Below are 18183 nucleotides of genomic sequence, written 5' to 3' on the forward strand. Positions count from 1 at the left end.
TGCGCTAGTATTCTATTCTGCTCCGTCTGTGTAGCGCGCATGCGCGCCGCAGCGCTCGTTCTCCCGCATAAGCCTCGCCCACTCCTGACAGCTAAATGGATATATTTGTATGGCTTTCTGACATTTACAGATGTAAAAAATATACCTGTGACGTATCAGTTATGCACTGAGGAAAACACATTGTTTCAAATGCGTTAAACAGCACAAATATTCGCTGTTTGCTATGGTGGATCGATTTGATCCATGATCGACATTAAGGGCTGCTTCAGAATAAGCGAGTACGTCACATTATCCTGACTCACTGAACCTGGATAGCATTAGTCAGATTGCGTGAACTTGAATTGTCGTTTATGGAACCGCTTTAGTCCCGATTGATTTGTTAGGTTATTTCAAGTCAGGTTTTGGACTTTAATCCCCACTTTTCTTAGCGTCTTTTATGGAACAGGCCCCTGGTCACCCTCAGTTAAAATGTTATTTTTATATTTTTTTTTTTTGTGAGGGCCGTACTTCACCCCTGGATCTGCCCCTGCACATTTGGTGGATTTTATGTTAAGTACTTTGGAAGTTGTAAATACCATGGTACAACCCGAGTTCCGGAAATGTTGGGGTGTTTTTTAAATTTGAATAAAATAAAAACTAAAAGAATTTCAAAGCACATGAGTCAATATTATATTCACAATAGAACATAGATAACATAAATGTTTAAACTGAGAAATTGTACAATTTTATGCACAAAATGAGCTCATTTCAAGTTTGTTGCCTGCTACAGGTCTCAAAATAGTTGGGACGGGGGCATGTTTACCATGATGTAGCATCTCCTCTTCTTTTCAAAACAGTTCGGGTATCGAGGTTATGAGTTTCTGGAGTTTTAGTTTGAATTTGGTCCCATTCTTGCCTGATATAGGTTTCCAGCTGCTGAAGAGTTTGTGGTCATCTTTTACGTATTTTTCGTTTAATGATGTGCCAAATGTTCTCTATAGGTGGAAGATCTGGACTGCAGGCAGGCCAATTCAGCACCCGGACTTTTCTACAACAAAGCCATGCTGTTGTAATAGCTGCAGTATGTGGTTTTGCATTGTCCTGCTGAAATACACAAGGCCTTCCCTGAAATAGATGCCATCTGGAGGGGAGCATACATATGCTCATACATATGCTCAAGAGCAACATATGCTCCCCTCGAGATGGCGTCTATTTCAGGGAAGGCCATCTGGAGGGGAGCATATGTTGCACTTGAATCTTTATATACTGTCACGAGTCGGCTGCCTCCCCCTTATTATCATCACCAGCCCGTCCCGTATTCGCCGCCCTTCATCAGGCTCCCGACGGGAGTGGGTATGTGAGAGAGGTGGGGCGCTGAAACAGCCAGCGGCGTGTGATGAGGCGCACCTGATCTGAATAGAGCCTCATCACCGCCGCTGTTTAAATGCCGAGCGCGCCTCTCCTCGGGAGACCGGTCTCTTCCCCGTGCATGCACGCTGGTATCCTCGTGGGCCTGACGCCACACCCACTGTGTCTGTCGTTTGCTCCTCCCGCCACAGTGGTGGAGAATGCGGGCAAGACGGAGCCTAGACAGCGCAGTTGGGCAACACCTGACGACGTCATCCCCTCTCGCTCGCTTGTGACAAGTCGGCTGCCTCCCCCCTTATTATCATCACCACCCCATCCCCTATTCGCCGCCCTTCACCAGGCTCCCGACAGGAGTGGGTGTGTGAGAGAGGAGGGGTGCTGAAACAGCCAGGGCTGGCTGCGTGTGATGAGGCACACCTGATCTGAATAGAGTCTCATCACTGCCACTGTTTAAATGCAGAGCACGCCTCTCCTTGGGAGACCGGTCTCTTCCCCATGCATGCACGCTGGTGTCCTCGTGGGTCCAGGAAGGGAGCGTCGAGAATGGATCGAGTTCCACACCCGCAAGACGGCTGACGGGCCAGGATGCGGGGCCGTACTATCCCCCGGAAGCGCCGCGGGCCGAAGAAGGACGGAGCCACTAGAAGAAGCCGGTGCCCCTCGCGCCCCGGTCCCAAGAGGGGAGCGCGTGCGACCGCCCCTTATCTGGACCCTTCCTTTCAGAACACTGCCTTCCTTCACAAACCCTGCAGCACGACGAGGACACCAGACCCCCCCTGTTTATTTTTGGACACTTTTACCTCCTTTGAACACTTTATTTTATTATTTTGTTTAATAAAAGCCTCTCCGAGGCCTGACGCCACACCCACTGTGTCTGTCGTTTGCTCCTCCCGCCACAATACCTATAGAAAAAACGGATCCAAGGCACTTCTTCCGATTCCAAAATGTTAAAAAAGCCTTTATTCAAACATGGCTTAATCTAGAAACATAAAAAACTGCACGCCGATGCATTTCGGCCACCCAGACTTCCTCAGAGTGTGTCAGATACAAAATTTGTATCTTATAGACCCTTTTAGGGCCGCCGTCACAGTTACGTCAAAGCGCTGGCTGGAGGCAAAACAAAACGAAAACTGGAGGCGGCCCGTTCAAACCAGTGCAGATTCAGCTACACAAGGAGCTTAAAATATCATCTTGTTATGATGTTGGGTGCCAGAATCGATGTTGTAAAGGCTCCAGTTTGAAATTTTAACACATATTTGCTGCTACTGTCAGACAAAATACCAATGAAAGCTGTGATGAAACGAGATAAAAACGAGCAGACTGGACACAAACTATCGTCAAAAATGCTCACATTTGCATCACACACCTCTTATCAGAAAAGGTTAAATATTGTCTTTTGTTGTTATGGGCGCTTCTAAAGATTTCTTATGCATCTCACTATGTCGTGTATGAAATAATGTCTGTGTGCATGTGTGTAAAACAACAAACTGATGATTTATATGCTTAATCATATGTAATTGTATATATATTGTTGTGATTAATTGTGGCTTGGCATAATAATGTAGCTGTAAAAATAGTTGTCTGCTGAAATTGAAATATATATACATCTTCATGACTAGATAGACACTGTGAGTAGGTCTTATCTATACACGCTAGATGTGACACACTCAACTGGAGGGAATCCTCCGATTTGTCAGATCGTCCATTCTTTGAGTAAAAGCGTGTGTGGGTCGGCTAATCTAGTTTCGTCCGTTAAAGTTAACCTTTTCAAATAACAATCGTGGTCCTGGACAGTGCATCTATACCTTACATATGCAGGTAAAATCGGAATTTCTCCAGTTATTATTAAAAAAACAAACTAAACAGACTTCATAGCTAGCATTAGTGAAGCGGTCAGTGGAATCTTTCTGCCTCCAGCTAAGCTCCGCCCACAGAAAAACGTCACAATGTTTACTAACAGAAAAGGGGTCTATATATACCTTTATATACCATTCAGCATTCATAGTGCCTTCCAAAACATGCAAGCTGCCCATACCATATGCACTTATACACCCCCATACCATCAGAAATGCTGGCTTTTGAAATGAACACTGATGACACGCTGGAAGGTCTCCCTCCTCTTTAGCCCGGAGGACACGGCGTCCGTAATTTCCAACAAGAATGTCAAATTTGGACTCGTCTGACCATAGAACACTTTTCCACTCTGAAACAGTCCATTTTAAATGAGCTTTGGCCCACAGGACACGTCGGCACTTCTGGACCATGTTCACATATGGTTTCCTTTTTTGCATGATAGAGCTTTAGTTGGCATCAGCAGATGGCACGGCAGATTGTGTTTACCGACAGTGGTTTCTGGAAGTATTGCTGGCCCCATTTAGTAATGTCAATGACAGAATCATGCTGATGAGTGATGCAGTGTCATCTGAGGACCCGAAGACCACGGGCATCCAACAAAAGTCTGCTGCCTTGTCCCTTACGCACAGAGATTTCTCCAGTGATGTTATACACTGTAGATGATGAGATTTGCAAAGCCTTTGCAATTTGACGTTGAGGAACGTTGTTTTTAAAGTATTCCAAAATGTTTTTACACACTCTTTCACAGATTGGAGAGCCTCTGCCCATCTTGAGAGACTCTGCCTCTGTAATGCGGTGATCCCCTTTGGTGGGTTTTCCGTTCTGTGTGGTTGGATGGAGTTGGGCAGAAGTTAAGTTCACGGCCCCTTTAAAAAGCGTGGAGATTTTCCTTTACTTCTGTTTTTCCTCTGGCATGGTATACTGGCAGTGTGTTGAGCCTGTAGTAAACACAGTAACCTGCATAAGGTTGGAATTCTTCTCTAACTCTGCGCGTGGGGGGCCTGAGGGTGTTCAGCCGCATCAACGCATTTCAGGTTATTGTATTGATTTACGTTGCCACTTTATTTTGAGAGGTAGCGTTGACTAAGGCCGTTTCTCAATATGCGTACTTGTCTGTACTTGTGTTCTTGTGGACTTGTGAAACGTCATCAGTCGCTGCCCAAGTACTGTTCCAATTCAAAGTTCACATCTAGCCAAGTCCAGTTCAAATCCCCGGATGTGTTCTTGATCCGCCCCATTTACCGAGGATGCATCGAGAGGTGACTTGTGGGGACTTGATACGGGCCATAACCCAGAATTCAGTTCGTCCTCCCGTCCTCGAGAGTTCGTTCTTCTGAGTCGAACTTGGCAAGTCCAAACTCGAAAGGACGGAAGTCCAGACTCTGCGAACTTGGTATTGAGAAACGGCCTAACAGTGGGCCGGCGTTTTTTTTAGCGTGATCCTGACAGGATTGGTGGATGGTTCACCACTCGTATCGAGAGCCAGTTAATTGTGCTGCAGGTAGGTTCTCATATGGTATTTTGTAAGTTGTTTGCTATTTAAAAGATGTAAGATTTAAACTTTTAGTGGACGTGTCTAATGCCCATCGGGTAATTATTTTATAGAAACTTGTCTGTTGCTGTCTTTCTGCTGTGTGGTGGCTGGACGATGCCGCTGTGCTGCGGAGGAGTAGTTTGTCTTCTTCAAGGGCACTTGATTGTGTGTGTGTGTGTTCAAGTCGCATTATAATGAACTAATCGTGTGTGAGTGGGAGTGCGTGTGCTGTGTGTGGGTGTTAAGATTAATCGGTGGTGTTTTTTTGTTTGTTTTGTTGATTTAAGTGTGTTTCATTTGTTTTTATGTTTTGTTTTGTTGTACGAACTGTGAGTAGCTATTGATATAATTGACTGTCATTTCCCTTACAACCAGCAAGGGTTATCAGCTGTGGGGAGGGTTTACTGTTTTCTTTTGTTTTCTTTGGTTGGCTTGTTGTGTGGCTTTGGTTATTTATTTTGAGTCAGGGAAATTTTATTTTGCTTTATTGGTTTGTGGGAGAGTGTGAATTTTTGAGGGTTTTGTTTGTATCACATTTACTGGGGTTTTCTGTTTTGTTTTCCTCTTTTCCTTCCCAAGTGTTGAATTATCCCAAGGGATATTGATATTGTCAAGTCAAGATACATCATTACCGGTGGCCACTGAATAATATTTTTATGTAAAACAGTATTGTGTTTGCGATTTGTTTTTCTAACTAATTGTGTTTTGTATGATTATATTTTTTTAAGTATATTTAAGTGTCAAATAAAGAAGATTGTTGTGCACCTCTCTGCTTGTTCCTTCCATTTGTTTGGAAAAAACCTGTAGTGGTGGGAAAACATCTACATTATATATGTTACATATTGGATGGCATTAGCCCCCAGCCACATAGGTAATCATGTTACAGACCTGATGTCAACTAACTTAATTACTAGATGTTCTCGCAATAGAACATAGAGAACAAATGTTTAAACAGAAAAAGTTTACACTTTTATCCACTAAATGAGCTCATTTCAAATTTGATGCCTGCTACAGGTCTCAAAAAAGTTGGCACGGGGGCAACAAAGGACTGAAAAAGTAAGACATTTTGAAAAGATTCAGCTGAACACAATATTGGTTCATGTGATTTGAAAGTCTTTTAGTTTTCATTTTATTCAAATTTAAAAAACACCCAACATTTCCAGAATTCTGATTGTATATGAAAATAGTAATCTTTCATTTCAACTTCGTTATGGAATTCTCTGTCATAAGTAAGAAGAATGGCCACTTCAGGCTCGTTACAGATGACCCAGAATGGTATCTGAGGATCTGGATAGTAAACTCGCTGAGGGAGAATCACCATCATTTGATACACGGGAGTAAATGTCAGGCTAAAATTACTACTTTGATAGTTTTAGCCATAGAGAATTACAGTATAGTTTTCTCGACATTTTACAGTGATACAGGCAGAAATTCACGGATCAAAACCTCTGGCAGTAACAACATGCAGTTGTATTACAAAGTTTGCTGACCAAAGCCATTACTACATATGTAAACATTTTTGTCTACTTAAACTGTGACCACAGACAATAGAATTAACTAGGATAACCTGAATTTTTTATACCACAAAAGTTTTTCAATGTGATCAGATGCATTGGCATGGCCCCTCAGCGCAGATTAATTTAATATTTTGAGGAGTATGTGTGGCTGTCAGTCACCGCACCTGTGTGGATACTATACTTCGGAATTACAGATTCTACATTTTGGAAGTATGACCCAAATAATAATTTATCACCATAAAATATCACTTGAACAAGTAAGTAACACATCTTGTTACACACTGTTGTTCTGACCAACTGAAAAAAAAAAAAAGCATTACAATACTATGCACTACCAATGGTGATTAAATCTAACAATAGCTCAGCTCATATCACATCAAACCATGCAAATTATTATTGTTATAAATTGTTAGTTAACAACATCAGCATTCCGTGATTACATGTATTTAATGTGTATTAGCGTTACCTGTGGACTACTGGTGACTACAGGTGAATCTCCAGTTGTCACTGATGTGATTGTTTGGACCTTCTGGATTACAATCCGCCATCAATATGATAAATTTTATTATTCCAGCTGCTGTGAGAAAAGACTATAAATGATCCACCCCCTGCAGCATCCACACAGCCCACTAGCAAGGGACTCATTCTTTTATGTGTAGAGACGTGATGTAATGACGCCATGACGAATGGCGGAAAGCTCGTACTTACCGCTGAAACTTACCAGTACCACTCAAATTAGAACACATTTCTGCAAGTTTACCATTGTGAATGCGGGCTAAGGTACGGAGGTTTAAACACTGGCTGGTTAGCAAGCAGAGCAGAGCAGTGAGTGATTTCTCTTTTTCCTTTGTTTTTGATTTACATCAGTGACAGACTGCAGCCGGTTTCACTTTAAATGCAGTGCTGTCTCTTTAAAACCTAATAAACATGACACGGATCTGACACGCATCCAAACTCTTTGCAGTCATTAAGGACTTTTTAACTCATTTAAGATACTGTGTGTTTACGAGAAACAGGTATTTTGACGTAATTTTGTGAGTTTTTGTCTGCTGAAGCATTAAAGACAACTCAATACGCTACTGGCGCTGTCTGAAGCCTGTTTGCTCTGTGTGTGCACATGCCGGATGCCTGTGTTCACAGAGAGCTGCATCACAGACAGCGCAAGTTCTCTTTTGTGTCTTATGATTGATAAGGTGTTCATATGGTCTACTAATGCTAACCAAAGTATGCCAAGAAAAAAATGGACACTGCGTTGATTGTGTTAAATATTTTTAATGCATTAAACTGTAAAAAAAAAAGAATCACATAGATAATGTTAATTTTGACAGCCAGTTAAAACATCTATGGAAACTCGTGTAAATGTTGGAAAGTGTACTGATGGATCACTCTTTGGATCCTCTGCTGTAGCAGATGATGTTGAATGGCTCAGGAGAACGGACCACACTGACAATCCCATTCATGTCTGGCCACTTCGCACCAGGTGGCCAGGAGAAACAAATCCGCTGTAAGAGAGACGTGGCGAAGAGGAAGAGCTCCGTCTTAGCTAAGGTCTCACCGAGACAGACCCTCGGACCTGATAAATGGAGATAAAACAAAATCGTATCAGTGCAGTGTTTAGTTTTTGTCTACTGAAGTCATAGTCACAGGAGACTCACCCAAGGAGAAAGGGAGGAAAGACTCTGGTTTGAAGAAATGTCCATTATCATCTAAGAAATTATCTGGGTTAAAAGTGTCTGGGTACTTCCAGTGCTCCTTATCAGTTAAAATTGCTGTTAAGTTGGTAAATATCACGGTGCCCTAGAAAAACAACATTTGTTAGCAAATCAATTTCAATCAAGAAACACAACACATCTATGCTCCATTCATTACCTTGGGAATGTTGTATCCTCGTAGTTTTGCAGGCTGAGTTGTTTCATGAAACACACCAGAGGGTACAATATTGGCACAGCGCTGAATCTCGTGAACAGTGGCGTTTGTGTACGGTAGTTTGTCACGGTCATCCATGCTGGGCAAGCGGTCGTAACCCAGCACTCGAACAATCTCCTCATGACATCGCTCTGTAATGAACAGAAAGCTGATGAGTAAAGGTCTGTAAAGGTCCACAAATTTTTGCATGCTACAGCTTTGCAACAATAGTTGTGGGAAATGAAAAGAGAATATTACAGTACCGAATTTTTCAAAGCAACAAATTACCAGCAGGAGAGCCATGAACTGGCAATTGTTAATATAAACATTTGGTCACACCAGATTTTATGTCAACGAGACGAAATGTCATCGGTTTTGTGCATCTCAGAATCAATAGTTACATGGATATGTGGAAATACTGTATAAATGAGATTTGAGAGCTGTGGAGGAGGGGATTTTCAGTGAATGATAAAACTTGGTCTGTTCCTCAAACAAAGCTATTACCATTGATAGAGGACAGAATTTTCACATTTAGGTGAACTAACCCTTGAACTGTATGCAAAAGAACAGAACACTTTATTACCTAATCAATTTTATAACTACACTTACAGACTTGGCAGTACTTTCTATCCAAAGCAGCCTACAGAACTTACAAGATACACATTATCAATGCATGTATTACTGGGGAATCAATACTATTATCTTGGCATTTCCAAGGACCATGATCTACTGTTTGAGCTACAGAATGCTGACAATCTTCAGCTTAAGTACCTTGTACATCTGGGTATTTAGTCAAGAAGATGAGGGCCCATCTGATGGTGGTCGCTGTGGTGTCAGTTCCAGCCAGGAAAAGGTCAGCTACTGACATAACCATGTTATCCTCATGAAATGTGGAGTCCTCGTTGGATTTTTGCTGCTCCATGAAGAAAAAAAGAAATTTAAATTTAACCAACCATATCTAGTTCCCTAACTGCTTACTTATTTCACCTTTTAAAATACTAAAGGTCCTGTAACAAAATTCCAATCAACCAATCAGAAATAAAACTAGGAATGAAGCTCCCACCAACTATCAAATAGTGGACAATACTGTTTCTAGAGAGGTTGTTCATGATTATCTCACTTTCTCGATCTCTAGCAGGTAGGCCTCAATTAAGTCCTGTGGACTGTCTGGATCCAGAGTTTCTCTGTGTGTTTTGACTGCTTCCCTGATGAAAGCTTTCAACTCTTCTGCGTTCTGATAAATTTTCTGGTGTGGCCCTGGGAAATGTTTGATGATGGGAAGCAAGTTAAACACCTGGAAAAGAAAGTGGCTCCATTTAACTATTCTGCATCAACTGCATGAGTCTCCAGTCCTGCTCCTGGAATTCCACCATCCTGCATAGTTTAGCTACAACTAGGTCTAAAACACCTAATTGATTAGCCTTTTCAAATAAGTTTGAGTTTGAGTTAAACTCTTTAAAAAGGTGGACCTCCAGAAGCAGGACTGGACATCCCTGGTCAAGTATTTGCCTTCAGCCTTATTGGTAAACTTTACCAATAAGGCTGAAGGCAAATAGAGTTTAGTATTTGCCTAAACTAGTATTTGTTAAACTCTACTGAGCTGGCAAAAACCAGCTCAGTAGAGTTTAACTCAATGTGTCAACAATCTGTGGGAATAGCGATAGTGAACATGATCGACCTTTTGATACAGTTGGATACTGGGATAGTCTTAAGATAAAAACATATGTAGTACTTGTTGTTCATACCTGTCCAATAAGTGACCCTGACTGAATAATGTTCTCCTTCAGGATTTCCAGAAGGTTTGCAAAGCGCTTGTTATCATAGTCGAAACGATCCCCAAACACGATGGAACAGATAATGTTGGATACGGCATTCTGTATTGCATGTTGGGGGTCGAAAGGCTTGCCTTCAACAAAGAAAATCATGTGTTAGTCTCTGGCAAGTACTGTTTTAATACTTTAAAGAAAATCTTGACAAGTAAATAAATTTAAATTGATATCACAGCTGGCTTTCTGAATAAAAACAGATCCTGGTTCAATGGCATTTGAAGCCAACATAAATTTAAGCAAAAATAATACATACAGAGGTGGGTAGTAACAAACTATATTTACTTGAAGACATTTTTGTCAAATTTGTACTTTTAAGAGTAGATTTAAAAGGTGGGTACTTTTACTTTAACTCGAGTACACTTCTAACGAAAAACTGTACTTCGCTACACTGGACGACATTCCTTTCGAAACTTAATTTTAAAGCAGTACATGCTAAGAAATGCATAGTTAATTCCAAGAACGCACTGTCTCATTTTTTCTGGGGCATGAGCGTTGTCCTATTCACAAATAAATCACTCTTTTGAGTCGATTCTGTTCTTGATTAAACAAGTTGGAAAAATTGGTTTGCGACTCAGTTTGAATGATTTGTTCAGTTTCCTGCACAGACTGAATCTGAAGCGGTTTCTCATTTGTACCAGGAAATTTAAGAACACAGAGAACATAATCAGCATTGGATGAAGTGGACATGTTTATTTTGAGCTTATGAATGCAGTATTCAATCAGAGGCATGAAGTAGCATGTTTCAAGAATCAAGTTTAACTCTGACTCAAAAGGACAAGGTGTGCACTTGATTGAGAGTGTACAGCACCTCTTAACTTTGAAAATGTTCAAACATAGACTAAAATTTTTAATAACCTTCTGATTTTAGCATTTCAGAAACTAGGTAACTGCTTTCCTCTGTCACACGTTCCTCCACAGACTTCTTCCCCAGGCCCAAGTTCCTGAGCGTGTGCAAAGCAAACCGTCTCTGCTCCCTCCAGGAGAGACCAAATGTGGCCATTATGATACCTTACAGAGAGAGAACAGACCTTTAGAGTTAACAGAATATACATAGATGAGTTGAACAAAGAAAGACAGACAACTTAAATGAATGCAGACCAAGACCACATTTACACAGTCTTGAAAGGTTTCAGAAGAAAGACATCAAGATCTAAACTTCACTGGCTGGTTGATCAAGTGATCAAGACCATCTTTAACTAGACACCAAAAACCATGCAAGAAGCTGGTTTTAGTTTTACATGCCAGCATGGTCTGCCATAATATCTACTTGATAACGGAGAGCCATTAGTTACAGATTCTATCAAAATATTTGCAATTAATTTGCTTTTTCTATTTGATTGAAATTTGGATGTAATAATATACCCTACAACATCAATTCATTTTCAGCACAATGTATTACTGACCATATCCATCAGTGACCCAGATTAGAATTGGTATAGGAGGTCTTCCTGAAAAAGATGAAGCATTTTGGACCAGGGCTTCCTTTGCAAGTTCGATTGTATTGAGGAATATTGCTGGCTTTCTACCAAGATACACAGTGGTCATCTCTCCATACTGAGATAACTGCTCAGAAAAGATATCACAGTACTTCAACACAACACATTGTCTCATCTGTGAATTAAGTCAACGTACATTTTACAGAGTAAGGTGAACATAAGACACCTTTCAACAAAAGCAAAGACTCTATACTCAAAGCAAACACTCACTGATCTTATGAACTCCATTGGGTTTTTCAGAAAATATGGTATGGTTCCCACAAAAGGCAGCGGTCTGGGACCAGGTGGAGTTCGACCTCTGTAGGAATTAATCCTAAAGATCTCAAACAAAACCACAAAAATAAAGCCCAGAGACAGAGCCAGACATACAGAGGCCAGGTCTAACTTCGTGAGAGTCGTCCACATGATGATAGATTAATTTCAAGACAAACATGAGCAACTGATGACCGTGAGCATTATAAAGACAGAGTAAAAGGGGGAGGACACAGTGGGAGTGCGGGTTTGACGAGCTTTGTGCTGGTTCATGTTTTTGCAAGTTGCATAGTTATGCAAGAGGTCTGGAAAAGAGTGTAAAGGTGACAGTGAAATGACAGTTAAATGGAAATTCCCACTCCACCCATTCCTTATTCTATTTCCTTATTCTTTAGAGTATATTTACATGTATAAAATATACTGAAGGTTTTATAAAATATTGTCAAAAAGGATCTGTATTACATGAAAACTTTGATTTTAACATAGCACACATATAGCACATATACATTAACTCAACCAGTTCAACAAATTCAGACATGCACACAAACAGGATGTGTTGCGGCTCCATGTGAATTTGAGCCTCAATTGCAAGATATAAATCTGGTTTACACCAGTAGAGGCCTGACCGTTTTAATATAAGCAGTCATATGAACGATTACATCATGAGAGAAAAAAGCTTTACAATTTACAGGGGTATTACAGCAGATTCTACACTTAACATCAATAAGTACAGCATCTTTTTTTCAAAACCATAGCAATTAAACTATAATATAATTCTTTCAGGGCTAAAACTATTAACATCAATTTGCAGAGCGATATCTAAAAACTGATGGAAACTTTGAAAACTTGTGTAGATATTGGAAAGTGTACTGAAGGATCACTCTTTGGATCCTCTGCTGTAGCAGATGATGTCGAATGGCTCAGGAGAACGGACCAAACTCACAATCCCATTCATGTCTGGCTCATTAGCACCAGGTGGCCAGGAGAAACGAATCCGCTGTAAGAGAGAGGTGACGAAGAGGAAGAGCTCCATCTTAGCTAGGGTCTCACCGAGATAGACCTTTGGACCTGATAAATGGAGATAATCAACGATCGTATCAACCTACTTGTGTTTGCTCTAGGTCTACTGAAGTCATAGGTAACTCAACCAAGGGGAAAGGGAGGAAAGACTCTGGTTTGAAGAAATGTCCATTATCATCTAAGAAATTCTCTGGGTTAAAAGTGTCTGGGTACTTCCAGTGCTCCTTATCAGTTAAAATTGCTGTTAAGTTAGCAAGTATTGCAGTGCCCTAGAAAAACAACCTGTTAGCAAATCAATTTCAATCAAGAAACACAACACAGCTATGCTCCATTCATTACCTTGGGAATGTCGAATCCTCGTAGTTTTACAGGCTGAGTTGTTTCATGAAACACACCAGAGGGTATGAATGATAAAACTTGGTCTGTTCCTCAAACAAAGCTATTACCATTGATAGAGGACAGAATTCTCACATTTAGGTGAACTAACCCTTGAACTGTATGCAAAAGTACAGAACACTTTATCACCTAATCAATTTTATAACTACACTTACAGACTTGGCAGTACTTTCTATTCAAAGCAGCCTACAGAACTTACAAGATACACATTATCAATGCATGTATTACTGGGGAATCAATACTATCATCTTGGCATTTCCAAGGACCATGATCTACTGTTTGAGCTACAGAATGCTGACAATCTTCAGCTTAAGTACCTTGTACATCTGGGTATTTAGTCAAGAAGATGAGGGCCCATCTGATGGTGGTCGCTGTGGTGTCATTTCCAGCCAGGAAAAGGTCAGCTACTGACATAGCCATGTTATCCTCATGAAATGTGGAGTCCTTGTTGGATTTTTGCTCCTCCATGTAGAAAAAAAGACATTTCAATTTAACCAACCATATCTAGTTCCCTAACTGCTTACTTATTTCACCTTTTAAAATACTAAAGGTCCTGTAACAAAATTCCAATAATCCAATCACAAATAAAACTAGGAATGAAGCTCCCACCAACTATCAAATAGTGGACAATACTGTTTCTAGAGTGATTGTTCATGATGATCTCACTTTCTCAATCTCTAGCAGGTAGGCATCAATAAAGTAGTAGTAGTAGCCCTTTATTGTCACAAGTACCAGCGAAATTAGCCATCAACCTGTCCATACATACACAACATACATACAATATGACAAGGGGGTAGACAGGACAGGAAGACAGGGTAATTGAGGTGAAATACAGCATAACATAACATGGGGAGGGGGGGGGGGGGGGGGGTAACCCCCAGACTATGCTCCTTTGGGAGTACAGTGTGAGAACAGGAAAAACACCCCAGCAACAAAAGCACATAATCAAAACAACATAGACACACGACTTTGCAACAGGGGAGGTAATCCAGCTCCGGCAAGCAGCCATCCGGTCCTGCAGCCATTCTCGGCGCTGGTCACAGACCAGCTTGTCAGACTGGCGGTACAAAGCGGCGAAGGCGATGGATCGGGAGTGGGGAGGTGAATGCATATCTGTATATATGTGCTTATGTGTGTGTGTGAATGTATGTAGAGTTCGTGTATTTGTAGGCCTGGAGAGCCGCCATGCTGGCATTCAAATCAAGTTGTCTCAGTCCGCAGAATGTGATAGCGACACAGCAAGTTGCCATGAAGACAGCCTTGATCAGGACCCAGACAGAGTCAACAATCAGCAGGTGTCTGTGGAAGGGGGGAGGAACGCAAGAGCGTCTCACTGCAGTGCTCTTCCCGGGGTTGTTTTTTCCCAACAGCGACCTTGTCTGCTGGTGTAGGGGAGCCGAAAGAAGATAAGATTGCGATTGTTTGGTCTTGGGTCGAGTAGCCACATTCCAATTTTCACGGCTACTCTCTTTGTCCATTCTGGTCTCCAAATCCATCAATTTTCCTTTGCAAAGCCGTGAGCTTCTCCGTGATGGTATCCATATTGAGATTAATAGTCTCAGTCTCAGTGCTGACCGCTCTGCCCACTGCTTCAATCATGACGGGCAGCCTTGTGAGGCTTTTGACAGCTGTTCCCGTTTCCTGAATTCTTCGATAACCCAGGGCAAAGCCTAATCAAATCAGCAGAAGACCTGTTATAATGGTTCCGAATAGGTAGATATCTTCAATGTCCTCCACGGAAAGAGCCGCCAGACACACGACCCACCACCTTTCCCATGCGTCCATCGTGTAGCCAGCTGCGAATGTTCCGGCAGGGCAGTCAGGTTCCCCCGAACCCAAGCTTCTCGTCGAGAAGATGGTGTCAATTGCGTTGAGAGACCAGTTGATCAAATCCATGATTTTTCAGTTTGGAGAGCAGTGCAGAGAGAGTCTCTCAAGTATTAGATAATAGATGAGACGAGACGAGAGAGCAAAGCAGGGAAGGTAAGGGGAGGAGAGGGAGAGAAAAATGCGTCCGCCTTTGGTGAGAGCCAAGTAAGAAGTAACAAAGTCCCGTGGACTTTCTGGATCCAGAGTTTCTCTGTGTGTTTTGACTGCTTCCCTGATGAAAGCTTTCAACTCTGTTGCATTCTGGTAAATTTTCTGGTGTGGCCCTGGGAAATGTTTGATGATGGGAAGCAAATTAAATACCTGGGGGAAGAAATGACTACATATAACTATTCTGCATCAAATGCAGGAGTCTCCAGTCCTGCTCCTGGAATTCCACCATCCTGCATAGTGTAGCTTCAACTAGGTCTAAAACACCTGATTGAATAGCCTTTTCAAATAAGTTTGAGTTTGAGTTAAACTCTTTAGGAAGGTGGACCTCCAGGAGCAGGACTGGACATCCGTGGTCAAGTAATTGCCTACAGCCTGATTGAACATGATCAACCTCCTGATCCAGTTGGATACTGGGATAGTCGTAAGCTAAAACATATTTAGTACATGTTCATACCTGTCCAATAAGTGACCCTGACCGAATAATGTTCTCCTTCACGATTTCCAGAAGGTATGCGAAGCACTTGTTATCTTAGTCGAAACGATCCCCAAACAAGATGGAACAGATAATGTTGGATACGGCATTCTGTATTGCATGTTGGGGGTCGAAAGGCTTGCCTTCAACAAAGAAAACCATGTGTAAGTCTCTGGCAAGTGCTGTTTTAATACTTTAAAGATAATCTTTCCAAGTAAATGAATTTAAATTGACACTACAGCTGGCTTTCTGAATAAATTCAAATTCACATTTTATTTGTCACATACATATACATACATAGTACGACATGTAGTGAAATGTATTGTACGACTGTCCGACAAAATTAAGAAAAAACCTCAAGTTTACAAAAATACAAATAGAAAAAGTACAGTAAACATATATATAGAAATAAACTAGCAATAAAATAAAATAACAAATAGATATGTGAATAAAAATAGATATGAAGAATAAAATAGAATATGATTCTATATAGATTCTATAAAAAGTAAAGTGTATGTCAGTGATAAAGTGTCCGTGTGCTGTGCAGTGCAGTAAAGTGTGTAAGTGAGTAAAAGGAATACTAAAGACAAATGGTATGTAAGTCCCACTCATTTATCCTTACGTGACCTTCTACAAATTAGTGCAGATGTAATGAAAATGTGCAAAGTGGAAGTGTGGGGTGATGTGATTAGAGTGGAGAGAGGTTAAGACTCCGAATGGCCTGCGGGAAGAAGCTCCTCCTCATTCTCTCTGTGTTCGCCTTCATGGAGCGGAAGCGCCTCCCTGAACGCAGCAGAGAAAAGAGTCCATTGTTGGGATGGCTGAGGTCCTTCACTATCTTCCTGGCCCTGGTCAGGCACCGCTTGCTGTAGATGTCCTGCAGGTCAGGGAGCTCGGTGTGAATGGTACGCTCCGCTGAATGCACCACCCTCTGGAGGGCTCGTCTGTCCTGCATAGTGCAGTTCCCGAACCAGGAAGTGATGCTGCCCGTCAGGACGCTCTCGATGGTGCAGGTGTAAAAAGTCTTAAGCACCCGAGAGGGAAGTCTAAAGTCCCTTAAGCGTCTCAGATGGTACAGACGCTGCCTGGCCTTCTTCACCAGGGTGCTGGTATGACAGGACCAAGTCAAGTCCTGCGTGATGTGAACACCCAGGTATCTGAAGCTGTCCACTCTCTCCACTGGAGTCCCGTTGATCGTGATCGGCTGGTATGACCGCTCCTGCTTCGTACTGAAGTCCACTATCAGCTCCTTAGTTTTGCTGATGTTCAGGTGTAGACTATTCACCTGGCACCAACTCTCCAGGTTCTTAATCTCCTGTATGTAGGCCGTCTCGTCGTTGTCTGAGATCAGGCCCAACACAACAGTGTCATCAGCAAACTTGATGATGGTGGTGGAGTTGGAAGTGGCCACACAGTCATAAGTGTACAGTGAGTACAGCAGGGGGCTCAGAACACAACCTTGAGGGGCTCCAGTACTTAGGGTGATGGAGGATGAGGTGTGTTTACCCATCCGTACGGCTTGCTGTCTGTCCTTCAGGAAGCTGGAGATCCATTGGCACAAGTATGTGCTGAGACCAAGGACCTCCAGCTTGGAGGTGAGTGTGGAGGGAATTATGGTGTTAAACGCTGAACTGTAGTCCACAAACAGCATTTTTACATAATTCCCTTTTCTGCAGTCCAGGTGACTTGTTGTGGTGTGGAGGAGGTGTGAGATGGCATCCTCCGTGGAGCGGTTATGCCTGTATGCAAACTGTAGTGGATCCAGTGTGTCTGGTAGTGATGCAATGATGAAGTCTCTGACCAGTCTCTCAAAGCACTTCATCACCACTGATGTGAGGGCTACAGGGCGATAGTCGTTTAGGCAGGTGGGCTGGGGTTTCTTGGGGACAAGAACAATGGTGGACTGCTTAAAGCATGAGGGGACTATGGACTGTTCCAGGGAGAGGTTGAAGATCTCGGTGAACACCGGTGCTAGCTGGTCAGCGCAGGCCTTCAGAACCTGACCTGTGATGCCATCTGGTCCTGCTGCCTTCCTGATGTTCACTCTCCTGAATGCCCTCCTCACGTCATGCTCCGTGATGGTGAACACGTTGTCCTCACCGGCTTCCTCAGCGTGCATGCAGTTAGCACTGCTAGCGCCGCTAGCGTGATTAGCTGCAGCCTCGAAGCGAGCATAAAAAGTGTTCAGCTCGTCAGCCAGAGAAGCGTCCGCATTCCCCGATCTGGAGGGTGGTGTTTTATAGTCCGTGATGGTTCTAAGTCCCTGCCACAGGCTCCTAGAGTCGCCATGTTGGAATTGCGACTCTAGTTTCCTCCCGTAGCGCTGCTTCGGAATAAAAACAGATAAAAAAACAGATAAAAACAGATCTGGTTTAATGGCATTTGAAGCCAACCTAAATACTGAGCAAAATAATAAAGACAGATGTGGGTAGTAACAAACTACATTTACTTTAATACATTTTTTTTAAAAATAGTACTTTTAAAAGTATATTTAAAGGTAAGTACATTTGCTTTAACTTAA

General features: G+C 42.1%; 1 protein-coding gene across 1 annotated transcript; it reads right to left on the reverse strand.

The window, feature by feature from the left end:
- Positions 1 to 7506: 7506 nt before the first annotated feature.
- On the reverse strand, positions 7507 to 12056 carry LOC306860847 (cytochrome P450 2B4-like). The gene is made up of 9 exons (XM_079402805.1): positions 11693 to 12056; positions 11390 to 11549; positions 10842 to 10994; positions 9903 to 10063; positions 9278 to 9451; positions 8929 to 9070; positions 8122 to 8309; positions 7908 to 8049; positions 7507 to 7825 (listed from the first exon to the last, which is right to left on the reverse strand). Exons 1-9 carry the CDS (start codon positions 11885 to 11887, stop codon positions 7635 to 7637), a joined length of 1506 nt encoding a protein of 501 aa, XP_079258931.1. The 5' UTR covers positions 11888 to 12056; the 3' UTR covers positions 7507 to 7634.
- Positions 12057 to 18183: the final 6127 nt, after the last annotated feature.

The sequence above is a fragment of the Barbus barbus genome, assembly GCF_936440315.1.
Source record: "Barbus barbus genome assembly, chromosome: 41".
Taxonomy (NCBI): Eukaryota; Metazoa; Chordata; class Actinopteri; order Cypriniformes; family Cyprinidae; genus Barbus; species Barbus barbus.

What these genes read in the sequence shown, in the direction of transcription:
- LOC306860847 (XM_079402805.1), bottom strand. Translation starts at nt 11,887, where the DNA reads ATGTGGACGACTCTCACGAAGTTAGACCTGGCCTCTGTATGTCTGGCT. An exon ending in ACCTGCTAGAGATCGAGAAA is followed by an intron (nt 9,071 to 9,277) that starts GTGAGATAATCA and finishes TTCATGGAGCAG; the next exon opens with CAAAAATCCAACGAGGACTC. An exon ending in TAAATACCCAGATGTACAAG is followed by an intron (nt 8,310 to 8,928) that starts GTACTTAAGCTG and finishes TGTTCATTACAG; the next exon opens with AGCGATGTCATGAGGAGATT.